The sequence below is a fragment of the Nansenia antarctica genome (assembly GCF_963989245.1).
Source record: "Nansenia antarctica genome assembly, chromosome: 6".
Taxonomy (NCBI): domain Eukaryota; kingdom Metazoa; phylum Chordata; class Actinopteri; order Argentiniformes; family Microstomatidae; genus Nansenia; species Nansenia antarctica.
Genome location: NC_137676.1, coordinates 50,426,039 through 50,446,038, shown reverse-complemented (window position 1 = coordinate 50,446,038; position 20,000 = coordinate 50,426,039). Strand labels below are relative to the sequence as shown.

Here is a 20,000-nt window from a genome sequence, read left to right as displayed (position 1 = left end):
TGATGTCATATGATTCTCCTCTAGCAGATTACCTGTAAGACACTGTGTAGGGGGTTAGGAGTTTAGCATTAGGGTTAGGAGTACAGTAGTCGTGTAGTAGTAATAGTACATGCTCACAATCCAATATTTCTACTCATATTCATGGTTAACTTGTTTGGCAGGCAAAGTGAGCAGAGAGGTGCAATGGGCCTCTGTGTCTTATTATAGACATGGGGTCACATGACAGGTGGATTATGTCTCACTGTCACTTTCTCAATGTCACTCTCAACTAGAATGTCCTGAGAACAAAGGCCTTCGGAGGCCAAAGCAAGAAGGGTCCATTGTACAACTCTTGATACTAACAAGCTAGTTTTTATCTCTTGTTTCATGTCATGTAGCAACAAAACTGATGTCGTTATTGAGGTTGTCACCAGGAGGTATTGCCAAAATACAGATGAAGTGGTCAATTGAAATCTTACACCAAGATGTGAACAATATGAAACAGTTAGATATAAGAGTAACAGAGTAACTGTTAGACATTTGATAGTTGCTTGAACACCTATGAGCCATCTGCAAGGGGACTCTCCAAATAAATATGGAGCAGGTGAGGCTGGTGGAGGTAGAAATCAGAGGATGGGCACCATACCATCATACCATTCCATGCATTATAATGAGCTTGTCCTCGGATTTCTATCTCCACCAGCCTCCCCTGATATGGGGCCATGCACAGACTTATTTACACTCCTCCCAATCCTCCAGTCCTCACCATTTCCTGTTTGTTCTTCTTGGCGTCCTTCTTGGCCCTCTTGGCCTCCTTCTTCTCCTTCCTCAGCCTCTTGGCCTCCAGCTTCTTCTTGATGGAGAGGATCTTGGTGATGTCGAAGCCAGTCTGCATACACCACAGAGGAAGAGAGACCAGGGAGGGAGGGAAGGAGGGAGAGAGAGGAAGAGAGACCAGGGAGGGATGGAGGAAGACCAGGGAGGAATGGCGGGATGGAGGAAGGGAGACCAGGGAAGGATGGAGGGAGGGAGACCAGGGATGGATGGAGGGAGGGAGACCAGGGAGGGAGGGAGACCAGGGAGGGATGGAGACCAGGGAGGGAGGGAGACCAGGGAGGGAGACCAGGGAGGGAGGGAGACCAGGGAGGGAGACCAGGGAGGGAGACCAGGGAGGGAGACCAGGGAGGGAGACCAGGGAGGGAGGGAGACCAGGGAGGGAGACCAGGGAGGGAGACCAGGGAGGGAGACCAGGGAGGGAGACCAAGGAGGGAGGGAGACATGATATTCCATCAGAGAGTTCCATTAGCCCCGGCCAACATGCCATCATAGTGGGTGTGTGGAGAAATGAATGACTGATATCTTAACAATATCCTTTTGACACACACAGCAGAGTGTACGACAGCACAGTGACCTATTTAGGCAATTTGTTGTCAAAGTATTATTGTTTTGCGTGTGTGTGATGCATACTAATTCTTAGTTGCTGCAGAGTTGTTCTGGTGTGTTGTTTTGGGTTAACCTAATGGCCTTTTTCCATCAGCAGCCCAGCCCAGGTCGGTTCGGGTCACTTTAGCCCACTTTAGCCCGCTTTTGAACAGTTCTGGTTTTCCATTATATACACAGACCCGGAGCTAGTAGGAGGAGTAGACGATAGTAGGCGGAGTTACGCGTCATTTCCATTGACCAATCAACGGTGTGCAGCGTCACACGTCACACGCAGCCTGGCAAAAAGATCCGGATATCAAATTTTAGACCCTGGGGTCGATGTGGAGCTAAAGAAGCGACCCGACCCGACCTGACCCGACCCGGAACGACTAATGGAAAAGGGGAAAAGAAGCGGGCCGAAGCGGGCTGGCTTGCTTTGGCCTGCTTTAGCGCTGTAGTGGAAAAAGGCCATAAGTAATATGATGCAGAGCAGGGGTGGCCGGTGGAGGTAGAAATCGGAAGAAATCGGAGGACAGGCTATTTCTAATACATGGAACGTAATGAGGAAGGGTATGAAACACGCATTCCTCATTCCACTCTATGCATTACAAGGAGCCCGTCCTCCGTTTTCAACCTCTACCAGCCTCCCCTGGTGCAAGAGCCTCGATACAAAGTCTGGCAAACTCTCCTTCACTTGTGTTGAAAATGTTCCATGACAGTAACATTCTAATGTGCATTCTAATTAGAATGCAGCCGTCATGGAACGTTTGGTGCCAAAATGGCTTCTTGTGAACATTCTAGATCTCAGACCGAGATCTTGAGCCCTAACTAACCAACTCTGTATCTCTGTGTCTCTTGTGTTACCTCACCTTCTCTGCCAGGGCATCTGTGTACATCTCAGCATTGGCAAAGTAGAGGGTGGCAGAAGAGCGGAAAATCACCAATCCTGGCACCACTTTCACCTGAAAGACAGTGGTGGTTTATATTAATGCCAGGGGAGGATGGAGGAGGTAGAAATCGGAGGATGGGCTCATTGTAATGCATGGAATGGAACGAGGCGTGGTGTCAGCCTCCCCTGATGAATGCCCTCACATCCATAACAGTACTCTCAAGCATGACATCATACAGCCAAGGGTAGAACAGCATAGCAACAACATGACATGATGAACCACTGAAGAACCTCCCAAGGAGAGGGAAAAGCACACTCACAGTGTAGCTATAGGGTCCGCACTCCAAAATAAATACAGTGCCCTGTGTAAGTAAGTCTTCTTTTGGCTCCAAAAGTTTGGAATCATATAATTACTATGTTAAAGCAGAGATTCTCAGCTTTTATTTGATAACATTTGTGTAATTACAACACTTTCCCATTGCTTACGCAGGTCACTGTAGATTATAGGATTGGAAACACTTTCCTAGAACTAGCCATGTCATACACTAAGTCAGTGATACAGAAGAGTGATTACAGAGAAGTGTAGAGTATATCTGTGTCGAGTTGTGTTGCGTACCAGATTATAGTCCTCTACTGGTCTATAGATGTCAGTCTCTGAGACCTGCCCAAGGAGGGAGTACGTAGGCCTAGAACAGACAGACAGAAATACACAAAATGTTTAATGTTCCAAGCCAAAGTTAACTTTATAGTCACATAAGATAAGCTTTGTTGAGTGAATAAAGATTGTAAACATGTGTAGTAGGTGTAATCTGTGTCTGTGAGTGTGCATGCTTGCGTGTGGGATCTGTGTGTGTGTGTGTGTGTGTGTGTGTGTGTGTGTGTGTGTGTGTATGAGTGTGGGTTAGGGTGCTAGAGGTCTGAAACAGACAGACAGATCGACATACAGGGGTTAACTCATTGTATATAACAGATTTTCCATAGAAGAATTCCATAGAATGTACTGTATGATCCCTGTAATCTGTTGAAGTGAAGTTAAAGAGTTAATTAGGGTTTAGACGTTGGGTAGAGAGGAGCTACGAGGGGTGAATTGGAGGTTTGTGGTTAGGTGTGGTCTAGGAAAGAATTGAGTTAACACTGTCTGGGGTTTCCAGGCTGGAAATATGAGAGGTTGCGAGAGTGGTTCAAGGGGGTTGATAGTATGTGTGTGTGTGTGCATGAATGTGTATGTGTATGTGTATGTGTGTGTGTGTGTGTGTGCATACATGTGTATGTGTGTATGTGTGTGTGTGTGTGTGTGTGTGTGTGTGTGTGTGTGTGTGTGTGTGTGTGTGTGTGTGTGTGTGTGTGAATGCATGCATGTGTGTTCTCACAGCTGGGTTCTGAAGATGACCGTGAGCATGGAGAAGGCGATGGAGGCAGCCAATCCCAGGTCAGGGTTGAAGAGCACGGTGAGGATGAAAGTGGCCACCCACACCAGCTGGGGAGGAGGAGACCAAGCCAAGGTAAAACACCAGGGTCAAAAACCCTCCCTGGTTACCTGCTTTCCTCTCTACACTTCAATTCAATTAAATTCAATTAAATTCAACTCAATTCAATTCAATTCAATTCAATTCAATAACCTTCATCCCTGAGGGAATTGCCTAATCCTTTTATCCCCTATTGCTTCCCTCTTCTTTTAATCTTCCTCTTTTTTTTTCTTTTTTTCTGCTGAATTCCACCAGATCAGAGCGTAGGCGCTACTAGCCTAGCGGAAGCGTGACTTGCTAAGTCGTTCTCCACACCTGACTTCAGAGTCTTAGGGAGGCCCTTTGATGTTGACAGCATGCTGAGTCGGGGGGGGGGGGGGGGGTTAACTCACTAACTGCCAAAGAATTCCAGAAGTGTTTTAGTTGGCTACAAATGAAGCATCATCACATATGCATTTTTGGTGAATAAACCCTTGGCACTCTTGACTTTATTCACCCTCAGCAATAAGGGCCGGTTTCATAGGAAATGTTTAAGCCTAATCCCAGACTAAAAAGCATCTTCAATGGAGATTTTACATTGAAAGTATGATTTAGTCCAGGACGAGGCTCAAGCCTTGTCTGTGAAACCGACCCTAAATGTGTAGGTTTTTTTAGACCAACGTGGTTGCTGTACAACATGTTGGGCTAGCTTTCAGCTATGCTAAGCCTTTAGCCCTAGCCACTTGTGTACAGTATAGTAGATCTGAAAGGAGAGTGGATGGGTGTGAACCTCACCATGTCCACTCTGTTGCTCCTCCAGAGCATTGGGATGTCCATGAACTGTTTCATCATGCCATGCAGGTTCACGTAGATGATGGCAGCCAACACTGCCTGGATGGAGAGAGAGAGAGAGAGACACACACACACACACACACACACACACACACACACACACACACACACACACACACACACACACACTAACCTCAATGACTTCATAGACTAGCATGACAGGTCATCATACAGTTACTAACACCCAGGGGTGAATTTGAGGACAGTGAAAAACACTGTGTCATGCACAAATGCAAAAACTCTTCAGTTACTTTACAATGGTGAATTCCCAGAGGGATTTCTTTTTTAGCGCCCCCTGCATTTTTACATGGCACAATGCTTTCACTGTGCCAAAATTCACCCACAGTGCCCAAATGCCCCCCCCTGCCACAGCCAGTGGACTGGTGCTTCACACTGCTGTACCTTGGGCAGCTCTTCAAACAGATATCCGATCCAAAGAGTGATGATGAGAATCACCACAGCCGACAGAGCACTAGCCACCTAGGGAGAGAGAGAGAGAGAGAGAGAGAGAGAGAGAGAGAGAGAGAGAGAGGAGAGAGGGAGGGAGATGAGAGATAGGAAGAAAGTAGAGGAGCAGAGGGGGGAGAGATGGGGGGGAGTAAGAGAGGGAGGGAGGGAGGGAGAGAGAGAGAGAAACAGATATATTATAGGAGAGAGAGAGAGGGTGGGGCGGAATTTCAACAGATAAAGAGAAGAGAGATGATAGAAAACAGGGGAGAGGGAGAGAGAAATTATAGGAGAGAGTGAACGCGAGGGTGGTAATTGAACAGAGAGAGAGAGATAAAGAGAAGAGAGATAATAGAAAACAGGGGGGTCACATATAGAGAGAGAGAGAGAGAGAGAGAGAGAGAGAGAGAGAGAGAGAGAGACGAGGAGGGAGAGAGAGAGAGAGAGAGAGACGAGGAGGGAGAGAGAGAGAGAGAGACGAGGAGGGAGAGAATGGACAAATGATTGAGGGTAAAAACAGACAGCATCTAAGCCCTCCTCTGCATGTGCCATATGTTGTAATGAGAGGGGGATGACAGGCCAATTGATGTCTCGGACAGAAAAAGAATGAGTGTGTGTGGGTGTGAAGTGGGTTTAAATGAGTGGTTTTAATTAAGTAGGTTTTAAAAATGCACTTTCTCTGTGAAGCAGAATAATGTATGAGTCGCTGATTATGACAGCAGAGAGTGCTGTACCTGGGTTTTACCCCCTGTGCTTTCCTGGACCATTGTGCGAGACATCGAACAGCTGATGGCGAAGCACTGGAACACCGCTCCGATGGAGTTGCTGAGACCCAGGGCTATCAGCTCCTGATTCAGGAAGAGACCATTTGTGTCAGTGAATAGGGGTGATTGAATCACAAGAAGTATGATGGAATCGTAAGTAAAACACACATTTGGCACTCAAAAGACGGTTATCAAACTAGATAAACTATCAAGCCAAACTATTAAGAGTCTATTATGACAAATTGTGAAGGCAAACTATTAAGACAAGCTATCAAACTTGAACTTGCAGTTCTATCTAACTATAATAAGATACTAAGAGAACTACAATAACTGAACTATACTAACAGACAGTGTTTCTAACTATACTAACTGACAGTGTTTCTAACTATACTAACTGACAGTGTTTCTAACTATACTAACTGACAGCGTTTCTAACTATACTAACTGACAGTGTTTCTAACTATACTAACTGACAATGTTTCTCACCTGGTTGCTGTCCACCTTGTATCCGTACTTGAGGCCAAAGATTCGCCCGAGGGAGATGGCGATGCCGTAGCCAACTACGGACAGAGCGAAGGCGTCTCCGATCACCTGACCAAAGAGAGATACCGTGGGCAGGGCAGGGGGCTGAAGACTGGAGGAGAGAGATGGAAGGGTGGGCTGTTAGATGAGTAGGTAGCTGCATAGGTATACAGTATGTTTGTGTATCTCAGTTGTCCTCTGTGTGTGTAATTGTTATTGTACATCTGGAGTATGGGAGGTGAACATAATGTGTGTGTGGGGGTGTGTGTCTCACCCAGAAGGGATCTTTCCCACCACATCCACGTTATACTTCCCCACCAGGTTCACCTGCCAGGATATCACCGTGGCGATGATGATCTGAGGACAAACACACTGATTTCACTCTTTCTTTCACCGGACTAGCAACAATAGCACCTGATTGGATGTTGATATTGTTGCTAGAGACAACCAGCCGTTTGAATATCAATGCTGTCAGTGACAGACAGACAGACAGTACTGTAGCTCAGTTGGAAGGAGAATTGCTGTTTACTATTTGTTTACTTCAGATGGAACTGAAGTAAACAAAAGTTGTTTTCACACTGCAGTTTGTTAGCCTAGGGTTAAGACTGGCCCAGGGTATGATATATAATACGTATGTGTCTCTATGGAGAGAGGCAGTGTTATGCATTTTATGTTCCATCCTCTCCTTCATTTCCAGTGGGCAAAGCTGTGAGAGGATTTGAGAGGTTTAGGTCTAGTGAGTTTCAAACACCCAGCCAACAGCTCCACAGGGTCTGGGATGAGGGTGAGGTGTCCTGGAGTTGGTCGACTCTAGAAGTTAGAGCTGCTGCCTCTAACATGTATATATACCCTCTTCTCTCCTCTCTTCTCCTCTCCATCTGTTTAATAAACAACGAAAACACCAACAGAGTGTAACAGCAGGCAGAGTCCCCTTCATACTCACAGCCAGCAGCTCTACAGGTATAGGGACAGGCAGCTTCTTGCCCAGGTAGGCATTGAGCTCCTTGAAGATGATCAGGCCCACAATGGCTACGATGCTCACCACCAACGTGCCGATGTTGGTCTCTGGAACGAGGTAACATATCTCCAACACCGTCTACAGAGAGAGGGAGAGAGAGAGATTAGCACAAAAAAGGGTCTGTTGAAGACAGGTAAGGCAGTCCTTTCCCCCACCTGTAGAGGGCACCGTCTGAGTGTCACCCCTGCGTGTCTGTCTCTCTCTCTGTGTGTGTGTGTGTGTGTGTGTGTGTGTGTGTCTTAACTTACATAGATAAGGGAGAAAGGTCCACTGTATCGCGGGGGATCGATGCCAAAGGTGTATTTGAGCTGAGACACGATGACGTGGATGGCTGCCCCCGTGGTGTACCCTCTGACCAATGGCTCAGACAGGTACGTCACTACGAAGCCAAACTGGACCAGGCCTAGCAGCATCTGCACACACACACACACACACACACACACACACACACACACACACATACACACACACACACACACACACACACACACACACGAGAGATGGCATGTTAGACTAAATGCTGGTTTCCTGGGCCCAGATTAAGCCTATTCCTGAATCATACTCTCTTAATAATCATACTCTTCAATCTTAATTTGAAGTACTTTTTAGTCCAGGACTATACTTAATCTACCTACAGTACAGTACTGTATGTTTGAATACATATGGAATCTATCAATCTTGACAAATTGTCAATCTGAATATATCTATCTATCTATCTATCAACCTATCTATCTATCTATATCTAGATATATATATATATATGGATTTACCTGGAAGATGCCAGACAGGAACGTTACTGCTGCAGCCACTCTGACGCGCTCCGCGTCTCGAGCTATATCGTCTATTTCGGTGACATTGGTCACGTTGTCCCAAATCATGAAGTTAGCGTCTGGAGCCAAACGCTCCGTCACTCCCCCGATCATCACACTCATCACAGCATAGGTACCTGAGATGGGCAGGGAGGGATGGGGGAGTGGGAGGGAGGGTGAGGGGAGTAAGGTTATGAAGAAGTAGTAGTGAGTGAGTACATGAGAGAGGGAGGGATAGCTGGAGTTATCTTATTTTCACTTTAAAAGAATTTGGATTTGGACCCGTATTTCAGGATATTATAAAGCTTACATATAATCAGCCTAAATCTATGGTAACAACTAATGGTCTCAGGTCATTTGCTTTCCCTGTGGGACATGGGACAAAGCAAGGAGATCCACTCTTGCCACTCTTGTTTATTATCTGGAGATATCTCTTGCAGAAGCCATAAGATAAGACTAAAGCTATTAGGGGTATTACAATGGCCGGTCGGTAAAATAAAATGCTGATCTTCACGGGTGCTATTCTGGTTCTGATGTCCCTCATTTTCAGATATCTCCAGGAAGCATTCTTGGGGGCTCAGATAGTCTCCCTTCTCTCAGGTAGAGATGTCAGACCTCTGTGGGTAGACCTAGAGGAAGAACTGAATGCTCCATTTGTGGCAGGAGATTATTTGAGCCAATGTCCAAAAGTCGATAACCAGAATCCAATAATCTCTCACACTAGGAATATCTGGCATCATATACACAAGAAAGAGGGATTATCCCCATACTAAAAATAGGAGGGAAGGTGTTCTTCTGGAGAGAGTGGTACTCTAAGGGGTCCAGTACATTGGATGTCTCTATCATAACATCATAATCTTAAGAACATTCAAAAAAATGTATCATTTATAATTTACAGAGTAAAGACTTGGAGACTTTGGACTGGAGTTTTCTTCAGTTTAGGGATTGCCTGTCTAAAGCGAGCCCAACAGACACCTGGTTACCTCCCCAATCTTCTATATACTCCTATATATTGATATTGTTTAGTGGTCTTCCACATCAAGGGAGATCAAGGGAGGCTGGTGGAGGTAGAAATCGAAGGACAGGGTTCATTGAAATGGAATGGAATGGAATGAGGATTGGTAACACACGTTTTCCATTCTGTACATTACAATGAGCCCATCCTCCGATTTCTACCTCAACCAGCCTCCCCTGACTGAGATGTGTTTGAAAGTCCCTACTATAAACATGTTGAGTATACAGTGCAGTATAAGTCTCGTTGCCAGACACTTCCGGCCAATTACATGAAAGGTCTGGTGGACCAACGCATCAGGCTTGGCCTTCATTAAGCCAATAGAAAGACCGTCGAAAATGGACGGCACATAGCCATTGGTTATTACTTCGCATCGATCATCTCCCACAACATTCCCCTTAGTGCTTGCACACCACACATTTCTCATTCGGAGCTATACCTTCAGCCGTGTGATTTGTTGAAATCAAATAAAAACAAATACTTTACTCAGAAAATTCACTCCCACTGAGGCCAGGTTTGAGTTGTTGTTATTCCAGGCTTATATGCGCTGTGCACAACAGCCTGGGACAAGGTGAGCGCAGTACTGACCCACGGAGATGTGTTTAGACGTCCCGAAGATGAAGTAGATGAGGATGGGGTAGAAGGAGGAGTAAAGACCAAACACAGGAGGCACTGCTGCCAGCAAGGCATAGGCCATCCCTACAGGAACACAACACATGAGGGGTTACCTACAATGGCTGCTGTTACAAAGTTATAATATAGTAACACACACTTATTACTTATTATCATTATTATGTCAATGATATGCAGATGTAACAGAGGTGATTCGGTGAACCAAGTTTGTGTGGTGAGCCATCTTTACTGAGGCTTGAAGAGTAACATTAGCTGCCCAAGCTAACTCCTGGGCTTTAGCTTGGCAGGCTAACACAGTCCTGCGATGTCGGAGACCAGGGTTCGAAATCGGTCAGTCACACACATGCAGACATATAACACACATTGGAGTTGAAAGGATATTTAGATTCAGATGTGAAGTTAAGATAAGTTTGTGTTTAAGGATAGCGATAAGGATTAGGTTCAGGGTTGAGGTTGAAGATAAGAATTAGGGTTGGATTTGAAGTAGAGGATATGGATTAGGTTTAGGTTGAAGATAAGGATTAGGTGTAGGTTTAGGTGTTCTAACCCTGAGGTAGGTGCATGATGCCCACGCTGATCCCAGAGACCAGGTCTCCGATGGCGTTGTCTCTGAGGGAGTAACGAGGCAGCCAGGAGAGGACAGGAACACTGGCCAGCATACATCTCTTCACCCCGGGGCCTGAACACCTGGGGAGGACACATACAGCATCCAGCGTCTTTGAGCCTCGGAAAAGCGCTATATAAATTCAATGAATTATTATTATTATTATACACACACAAACGCACACACGCACAATGCACAACACACAGACGCACGGATGCACGCACACACACACACGCATGCACGCACACACACACGCACACACACACGCACACACACACACACACACACACACACATGCACACACACAGACACACACACACAGACTAAGCTCACATAAAATGAGACATAATGAGATTTATAGGGATCTGAGAGGCAGTTGGTTACAGTGGCACATTCCCTGCAGAGTTACAGTTCAAACTAAGATACTCAGACACAATGCCACATACTGAGAACTACAGTGCATGGACCTGATAACCACTTTCAGCTACTATTAGTCAGACACTTCAATTAAAAGCAAAACAGAAAAACCTTTGAGACACACAGAGCCTTAATGGCACTAGCGTTATTTAGACTAAGTGATATGACACACTCAACAGTGAAACAGCTCAACCATTTCAATTTAAAAACCTCAACCAGGCCAATGAAACACTACTTGATTTAGTTCCTTCAGTAAGATATTCTCAGTATCAGTGGAGGCTGTCAGAGGTAGACAATGAGACAGCTCATTGTAATGCATGGAACAGAGTGGGAAATGGCATCAAACACACCCAGAATGTATATATGCCATTTAGCTGACGCTGTTATCCAAAGTGACTTACATTGCAGTGAGTGTATACATTTTTCAGTATTCCCAGCGGGAATCGAACCCACAGCAAAGTCAATACCAGGACCAGGTTCCTTGCCAGGAAGTCCTCGTTGTTAAACCAAAAATGTCTTAAAACCCTAGCCTCATGCCTAGTTCAGTGCCATTTTGATTATGCAATCAGCTCATGGTACTGGAACCTCAACAAACCTCTAAAAAACAAACTTCCAACAGCACAGAATAAATTAATTCGAGTGGTGTTGGGCTTCCATTACAAAGCGCACGTTGGAAAGGCCCAATTCACGGAGCTTCAATGGCTGCCAGTTGAAGCAAGAGCCAGTCAAATGCGTCTTGTGACAGTCCACAGGGTCCTGAACAACAGAGCTCCGGACTACTTTAATAACTTCTTTGAGAGAATAGCACACTCACACGACACAAGAGGAAGCAGCAATAATCTAGTCCCCTGTAGACACAGTAAAAAAATAGGAGAAGTTTCATTCAGATATACAGGTGCAGTGGAATGGAACAAGTTGCCTTTAAGCATCAAAGAAACTGACAATACAGCTGTTTAGCAACATACCACTGTAAACCAAATAGAGAGTTATAGGACAGGAGAAGCACTTGTATGTTCCATGCTAAATTATATGCACGCAGTATGTTCTAGGAAGTTTCTATTGTTTTATTGTTTTACTTGTTGGTTGTTTTTGATGCGCTTCGTCTTGCACATTCAAGGACCTGTTTGTCTGTTTCTTTTGTTGTACTGTATGGGAGTGGCTGTTGGTACGGCCCCTTCCCCTCATGGACCTCTAACACCAGGGACAGTGAAGGAAACAAGTCACAGACTTTATCGCTCTATCCCTGACAACCTATGTATTGTATTTTTTTTGTCAATAAATCAAATCAAATCAAATCAAAAAAGCCTAAGTGTTGTTAGGACCATCCTCTACCAACTGAGCCACAGAGGACCATCATGAATGGGACAGAACTGACCCCCCCATACCTCAGAGACTCTCTGAGTTTCTGTGAGAGAGGAATCTTGACGTCAGATTTCTCTGCCAACTCGTCCACAGCTCCTTCATCCAGGATCTCTCTGTTGACGCTGTATCCCAAACGCCTCCTCTCCTCCATGACTTGGATGTGTTTTGTTGTTGTCTTTAAATCCTCCCAAAATCCTGTTCCGGGTACTATTTCTTTACTAACCTTCCCTTCAACCTGTCTCTTGTTTGATATTTCCTTGTTCCGGTTAGGATGTGTGATAGTTCAGTCACAGCCTTCTTCTAGTAGAGATGTGCCTCAGAGATCAGAGGGAAACATTGCCTATCAATGCTGTCTCTGGATAGAAGATGATCCGCTGCAAAGTACCCTGCTTTAGGATCTGGACTTCAGCTTCCACCCTCGTAATCCAGGTCATTCAAATGTCTGATGATGCAACTGCTCAACTCCTGTGTGTGTCCAATGGTTCTGACCCGTTGTATAAATAAATCATGGAGGGTCCTGTTGTATTACCGATCCATGTGTGTCTCTGATCCTTGGTGTCTCTCCAGCCTCCGCTGTCACAGTATTTCTGCTGTGTAAGAACCTTAAGACACCTAACCTTCAGATAAAAACACTGATAATCTTTTAATGGGAGGAGGAGGAGGAGGAGGAGAGCAAAGTCCTGTAGAGAAGGGAGTCAGGGGAGGCTGGTGGAGGTAGACATCGGAGGACAGGCTCATTGTAATGCATGGATTGGAATTAGGAATGGTATCGAACACACATTCCTCATTCCATTCCATGTATTACAATGAGCCCGTCCTCCGATTTCTACCTCCACCAGCCTCCCCTGAAGGGAGTAGAGAGTCCTGGTGGGATATCCTTGTAGAGGAGAGAGGCAGACAGACCCAACACACAGTTAGACAGACAGACTATTAGACAGACTATTAGACAGACAGACAGACAGGGCTAGGGAGAGACATGCAGGAGTGCGGAGCTACAAGGCAACGAGACATTTCAGCCAGGAGTCTTATCTAAACCTGATTAGATAGAAGATATCACATTCAGTTAAGTCAGGGATATTCTCTTTGTTTTTACTCACCTATAGTGGATGTACCAACATCTTGCTCAAACAGATACTGACTAAAGACAGTGGAGACCTTGAGGGATATCTGAGGACCCCAATTAGTGGTTTGAGGTTTAGTGGTCTATCTGTTGGTCATAAGTCATTGGTGATGGATATTGGCCATTTCTAACCCTGCAAGTGATAATCTACACCGAGACATGTGACCCTCGATGACCTTTGAACTTTATCCTTCTGTTGGCCCCTCTCATGCAGAGCCCCTGGTAACAGCTCTTCATTTGAGGGCTCAGCTGTGATAGACATGGCTGTCTATGGGCAGTCCTTCTCTGCCTTTGTCCTTCTCTCTCTGTTGGGACAATTACGTGAGGATTCATATACTGGACAAGAGGCGGTGCTTCAGCATGAATAAAGTGGCAGCTGAGGAGTGTTGCAACGTATGGTAAACAGGTAAAAAGCCTCATAGCAGTTACTTTATCCAATCGCAATGCTTTAGAGTAAAACTTGGTGTGGTGTGGAAACTTGTAGTAGATACTGTATACTAAGAGTATTCATGTGTGCAACCTTAAAGAACTAATAGGTTGCATCTGTTAATCATTGAAGGTAATTATCTAGCTACACTTATCAAGCCAAGTTAACTCTAAACTAAATTACATTCCTGCTTTAGTTTAGGGGAGGTGCAGCCAGAGAAACTTGAGTGAACTTGAGTGAACACTCAACACACGTTTGTGAGACACGATAAGAAAGAAATCTGGTTGGCTACTGTATGTAACAGTAGAGTCATATAAAGAAAATTTCGGCTGCTGCGTTCCGATGTTCACAATATATCACTTTCAATATTGCGGATTATTTGTGTTTTCAAGAAACATTTGAACACAACCTTAATGAAGCAATATGTTTTTTTCAAATACACAGATACTGCCTATATTCATGTATGAATGAATAATATAGTATGGTAAAAAAAACAACAACTTCTAAAGGCCAGTTCAGACCAAAGATCTGTGACGAGATGAGATAATTTAAGAATGTGGCGAGAAAAACTCGGCAACCACTTGCAACCAACGTTCTAAAACTGGGCAGTTTAACCCAAAGATTAAAGATAATTCAGACTGCTGGTCTGAACTGGCCTATAGAGAACATCATAACCCTTAATCAGGGCAACACTTATCAAAAGTAAGCCTGAATTTTCCTTTAGCAACGTTGATGGAATATCCACCAGGATTGCAGCCTGATTATAATATGTTTAATGTGTTTAACCTTTGAGTTGAAGCCGAGACAAAATATCTAAAAATATCTTCAACCTCGGAAACTGTGAACAGGAGAGAGAGCCGAACTACTCAGGGTTCGTTCATAAAGACGCTCCGGAAATTTGCTCTGAGCTCAGAGTGCTCTGGTTTCAACTGAAATCAGTTCATTTCTGAACAGTCAGAGAGCACCCTGGGTGCGCTCCGGCGCTCTGAGCATATTTACAAACGCACCCTCAGACAGTCTAGCACACTGGAACAAACAGAACTACTCAGACAGTCTAGGACACTGAAACACTCACGCAAGCACTGAAACACCCAATCATTACTGCGCCCACACAGTCATCATCACCACACCACACAGCCTGCTTCTTATAATGATACACAGACAAAGTCTAACATAGGATGTTATTAGTCATTGTGTATTAGCATTTGACTATGTCATTTAGAAGTAAATACCTGGCACTTTCTGTACTGTAAAACAAAGTGGTCTTCTACAGTATAATCTTCTACAGTATAATCATGATATAGGAAGGCTTGACAAGACAGTCAAGTGAATCCTCTTTTCATCAGTCATAGCAGGAAAAGTCATCTTTGAAGAAAATAAGAAGAAATAAGAGTAGAGAACCTGTACAGGGTAACAGTTAAGGTGTAGCCTGAAGAGATGGGTCTTCAGTCTACGGCGAAAGATAGGGAATGACTCTGCAGTCCTGACAGCAGTAGAAAGCTCGTTCCCCCAGCGTGGTGCCAGGACAGTAAAGAGCCGTGACCGGGTAGCAGGACTGCTGCATCCACGTAGAGGTGGTAGTGCCAGTCGGCCAGAAGAGATGGAAAAATGGAGTGAACAGGCAGGTGTTTCATATGGGCCTCATTATATCTACATAATATTGTACATTGTATGAGGTAGACTTGTGTCCTCTCCTCTGTCATTTTGATGCACAGTAGATGTCCGAGTCCCATTGTGAAGCCAGCTTGGGAGGAGTTCAGAGTTCAGTCTACTCCATGTTCTGTTCATCATGTTCTAAGACATGTTCTCAGCCTCTAGTCGTCTGTCCACACCAGGAGCTGCCAGCGTCAGTATGAGTGTATCAGAGCCAGAAGATCAACACTCACTCATCTCTGTGTTAGAGCCCTAGGACCAGAGGAACAGCATGGGTTAGGAAAGCAAGGACTGGTTTTAATACAAACTGTTCTGCAGTATACATACCATATGTAGCCCATACATGATTGAACTCTTAGCAGGTGGGCGGACAGACATACATGCAGGAGGACGGACGGACGGACGGATGGACAGGCAGGCAGGCAGGAGGACTGACAGGCAGAGAGAGAGAGAGGTGGACAGACAGACAGTCTCTCTGTCGGTCTGCCTGCCTGTCTCTCTCTGTCTGTCTGCCTGCCTGCCTGTCTGTCTGCGTCTGTCTACCTGCCTGGCAGAGGGCTACAGCAGGCCTATACTCACAGGCAGCACCAGAGGCAGAGTAGTCTGGCAGTGCAGGACAGCGTGGTGCACCGAGGGGAAGAGACAGGACCTGGACAGAGAGCCAGGGATGAACCCCTGAGTCTGGAGCTGAGTGACCAGCTTGTCTGAGGCAACACAGGGGAACACACATGTTAATTGTACCAGAGATAATCATGTTTGTGTGTGTGAAGCGTATTTCATTTCCCAATGAATTCTCAAATTGCACACAGCTGAGTGCATTCAAACAGCTGAATGCATTCCAAATTGAAAATGATTGCTTTCTCAACAAAACTGTCCAAAGATAATAATAATAACAAAACAACATAAATACTGCATATAGACACCCTACAATCCATTAAAACAGGTTCTGTGGCGGAGTCATACAGTGATCGATGAAGGAGATCTGAGGTGGTGTTGAGGGTTAGGCAGTTATCATGTATGGGTGAGGTTGCTGTCACTGTAACATATTGTAGTTAAACTAACCTGGACAAGCAGCCAGAAACACCCTGACCCCCTGCTCCTCCAACTCCTCCACAACCTGAAACCACGGGAAACACACGAGGCAAGATATTGAATACTGTAGACGCTTTAAGGACAAGTTACCACAGCCCATTCCAAGAGAACTGGTCCTGGTGAAACACACACACACACACACACACACACACACACACACACACATTCGGACTGACGGACATACGGACGGACACAAAAACACAGACACACACACACACACACACACACACATGAACGTGAACACACACAAACACACATGGAGACAAGAACACACACACACACACACACACACACACAGACACACACACACACACACACACACACACACACACACACACACACACACACACACTGTATGGAATATCTCTTCTATATCTCTTTTTCCTATTATCTCACATTCTCTATCTCACACTCTCATACACCATTGAGCACATGTTCACCTACATTTTTCTAAAACAAATCTGTATGATCATAAAAGGACAGAGATAACACACACAAGACACATGATCCAGGGGAGGCTCGTGGAGGTAGAAATCGGAGGCCAGGCTCATTCTAATGCAAACGTCTTTGATTCAATTCCATGCATTACACTGAGGCTGTCCTCTGATTTCCACCACCACCAGCCTCCCTTGAATGATTGTTATAGGGTTGATTTTGATCTCACAGGGTCTAGTTAAAAAGTCCTCAAGTAAGGTAATTTTTCAGTTTTTTCACCTCAATTGACCTGTAGGCTAGCGCAAAAAAAATCGAGCTGCATGTTCAGCACATCACAACATGCTGATAGATAGAACATCAACATGCTAAAGACACATAACTACACATATTTAGATGATCACACAGTCCTTGCTTTTGAACGCGTCCTAAAATGTAGGCTAAGCTTGTTTACAAGCCATGTATCACTTACCTAGCCTAGGGCAGACGAGAGAGTTAATCCAATTCACAAAGTATTTAGTGATCCTAAAACTGTTGTTTGTTATATCAAGTGGGCTCTTCAACATTTCAACTTTCGTAATATGCAAAAAAACTGAAAATATTATTTTTGGTTTTTAGAAGAAGCTTTTTGCTCATTTGTGCGACTTGAGAATTGCCAACATGCAGCACTTTTCACCAGACCGTGCCACAAATTTTATGATACGATGAATGTAGTATTATTTGACTGGATTACAACATTGTTTGGAGCAATATTTCTGAAGAACACATAGCTATTGCTAAGGCTACAAAGCCAATAAATGAACCAATAAATTAAACACTGTACATATAATTCCATAACTTCATTGTTCAAACAAGGATAGAAAACTGTCTAGAGAAAGCTGTCTTAACATTTCAGGGCCTAAGTCTGCTAACAAATAAACCAATAAATCTGAATCAGAATCAGAATCGAAAATGACGTATCAGTTGCATTTTGGGAATTGCTTTAAACCAAATCATACTAGACATGTATGCCTGGCAGCTTGTTGTTTGTTAGTTAGTTTGTTTGTTTGTCTTGTGTATAAAACTGAAAACCTGAAAATAAAATATAAAAAAGAAAAGAAAAAATTAATTATCAAAATGAAATATAGATATATATTTTATATTCTATAACTTCATTGTGCAAACAATGATAGAAAACTATCTGACATTTTAAGAAAAGCTTTTTTTAAATGTCCGGCCCTGTTCTGCTCACTTTGCAGAGGGTTTTCATTGCCACAGAATCCATGAAGTTGACAGCACTGAGCTCCAACACCAAACAGTGTCCGGCTCCTGGTAGCGGTGTGGTGGTGTCGTCCTCTGTGAGGGCTGTGTTCTCCATCCGACCACGCTGCATAACCTTGAATAAATCCATGTTGGTGAATACAGGTGCATAAAGGAATGTACATGAGTGAGTTTGTGCAGGTATGCATACTGTAGTATGGTTAACATATACAGGTAGTGGACTGACCTGCTGGGGACAGTTACAGTTGAAATCCCCTGGTATGAAGGTATGAAGGCCTAGCTCTCGGAGAGAGTTGACGATCAGCTCAGCGTTTAGTATGTGTGTGTGTGTGTGTGTGTGTGTGTGTGTGTGTGTGTGTGTGTGGTAAATGGACTGCACTTATATGGCGCCTTTATCCAAAGCGCTTTACAACAGCCTCTCATTCACTCATTCACACACACATTCACGCACCAATGGCGGCTACCATGCAAAGCGTCGGCCCGCTCACTGGGAGCAATTTGGGGTTCAGTGTCTTGCCCAAGGACACTTCAACATGTGGCCAGCCGAGGCTCGAACCGCCGATCTGGCAACCTTGCGATCATTACACGGCGGCTCTACCTCCTGCGCCACAGCTGCCCTGGTGCGCGCGTGCATACCTTTCTGAGAGTGTTGGCGAACAACTCAGCGTTAGCAAAGTACACAGGATTGGAGCAGGAGACGACAGTCACTCCAGGAACCTCCCTGGCCTGCAGAGAACACAACACAACAGAGGACATCAGGGGTTGTACAGCACAGCTGGGGCTGCTTCCTCCACATGAGAGGTTTCTACATGTGATTGGATTACAGTATCAAACCAATTTTTTTTAATGTTTTGTCTTTAATTGCTGCAGCGACCAATGGGAGTGTTGCAGGGGAGAGGAAAGGGGGTAAATGAACCAATAAGAAGCAGAGAATGATCAGGTGATTGAGGTTACCTCAGCATAGAGACCTGGGTCCCTGTAACAGTCGGTCTCTGGGATACGTCCCAATACTGCAGTCCGAGAGCTGGGAGTGAGAGAGAGAGAGAGAGAGAGAGAGAGAAAGAAAGAGAGAGAGAGAGAGAGAGAGGGGGGAGAGGAATGGATGCAGAGAAGAGAGGAGAGAGTAATGGATAGAGAGAAGAGAGAGATTAATGAAAAGAGATGAACAGATGAATATAGCACCAGGAGTGGCTGGCGATGGAAGAAATCGGAGAGCGGGGTGCAATGCATGGAACGGAATGAGGAACATGTGTTTGACACCATTCCATACATTACAATGAGCCCCGTCATGCGTTTCCTACCTCCACCAGCCTCCCCAGTTATACCCTATATCCTATAACATGTGTCCCCATTTCATATCATATAAAAGTCAAGTGCAACACTAATTTCCATTCCACTATGAAACACGTGGCCTGTCCACTCACTGTTGAGTCCTGTAGACGAGGGTGAGGAGGGAGAGGGCCACAGAAGCAGCCAGACCCAGGTCCAGGTTGAACAGCAGAGTGCAGACCAGGGTCCCCAGCCACACCAGCTGGACATGGGGAGAGACACGCAGGAAAGGCCCAGGATCAGAGGCCTAGCTGGTGGTCATCAGACCTGGGTCAAATATGCATATGTGTGTGTGTGTGTGTGTGTGTGTGTGTGTGTGTGTGTGTGTGTGTGTGTGTGTGTGTGTGTGCTTGATTTCCATTGCACTTCTGTGAGTATGTCAGTGTTTCGATTGTACCATGCAAACTTAATCTGAGTATGTATTTAAAGTATTTGATATGTAGTGATTATAGATTATTAGATTGACTGTAGGCCAGTGGAGGTAGAGGTAAAGGGGTGAGTACCAGGTCCAA

General features: G+C 44.9%; 2 protein-coding genes across 2 annotated transcripts in view; both read right to left on the bottom strand.

Annotated features, from left to right (window-relative positions):
- The window catches only part of slc26a6.2 (solute carrier family 26 member 6, tandem duplicate 2), a gene marked incomplete at both ends in the record, with an annotated part of 14,704 nt that extends 2,378 nt beyond the window's left edge, over positions 1-12,326 (bottom strand). The window contains 15 exons of the mRNA XM_080534614.1: positions 746-868; positions 2,271-2,363; positions 2,907-2,976; positions 3,661-3,767; positions 4,531-4,626; positions 4,990-5,067; positions 5,769-5,882; positions 6,285-6,432; positions 6,595-6,677; positions 7,264-7,416; positions 7,587-7,751; positions 8,109-8,284; positions 9,748-9,858; positions 10,340-10,479; positions 12,199-12,326. Of these exons, the coding sequence (XP_080390740.1) occupies positions 746-868; positions 2,271-2,363; positions 2,907-2,976; positions 3,661-3,767; positions 4,531-4,626; positions 4,990-5,067; positions 5,769-5,882; positions 6,285-6,432; positions 6,595-6,677; positions 7,264-7,416; positions 7,587-7,751; positions 8,109-8,284; positions 9,748-9,858; positions 10,340-10,479; positions 12,199-12,326 (1,785 nt within the window). The remainder of the gene's footprint in view (positions 1-745; positions 869-2,270; positions 2,364-2,906; positions 2,977-3,660; positions 3,768-4,530; positions 4,627-4,989; positions 5,068-5,768; positions 5,883-6,284; positions 6,433-6,594; positions 6,678-7,263; positions 7,417-7,586; positions 7,752-8,108; positions 8,285-9,747; positions 9,859-10,339; positions 10,480-12,198) is intronic.
- Positions 12,327-14,837: 2,511 nt separating this feature from the next.
- The window catches only part of slc26a6.1 (solute carrier family 26 member 6, tandem duplicate 1), a 9,121-nt gene continuing 3,958 nt past the window's right edge, over positions 14,838-20,000 (bottom strand). Inside the window, exons 11-18 of the mRNA XM_080534114.1 lie at positions 19,992-20,000; positions 19,584-19,690; positions 19,114-19,183; positions 18,796-18,885; positions 18,131-18,274; positions 16,438-16,492; positions 15,955-16,079; positions 14,838-15,627 (exon numbers count right to left, since the gene is read on the bottom strand). The exon at positions 19,992-20,000 is cut by the window's right edge and continues 87 nt beyond it. Of these exons, the coding sequence (XP_080390240.1) occupies positions 15,598-15,627; positions 15,955-16,079; positions 16,438-16,492; positions 18,131-18,274; positions 18,796-18,885; positions 19,114-19,183; positions 19,584-19,690; positions 19,992-20,000 (630 nt within the window). The 3' untranslated portion in view covers positions 14,838-15,597. The remainder of the gene's footprint in view (positions 15,628-15,954; positions 16,080-16,437; positions 16,493-18,130; positions 18,275-18,795; positions 18,886-19,113; positions 19,184-19,583; positions 19,691-19,991) is intronic.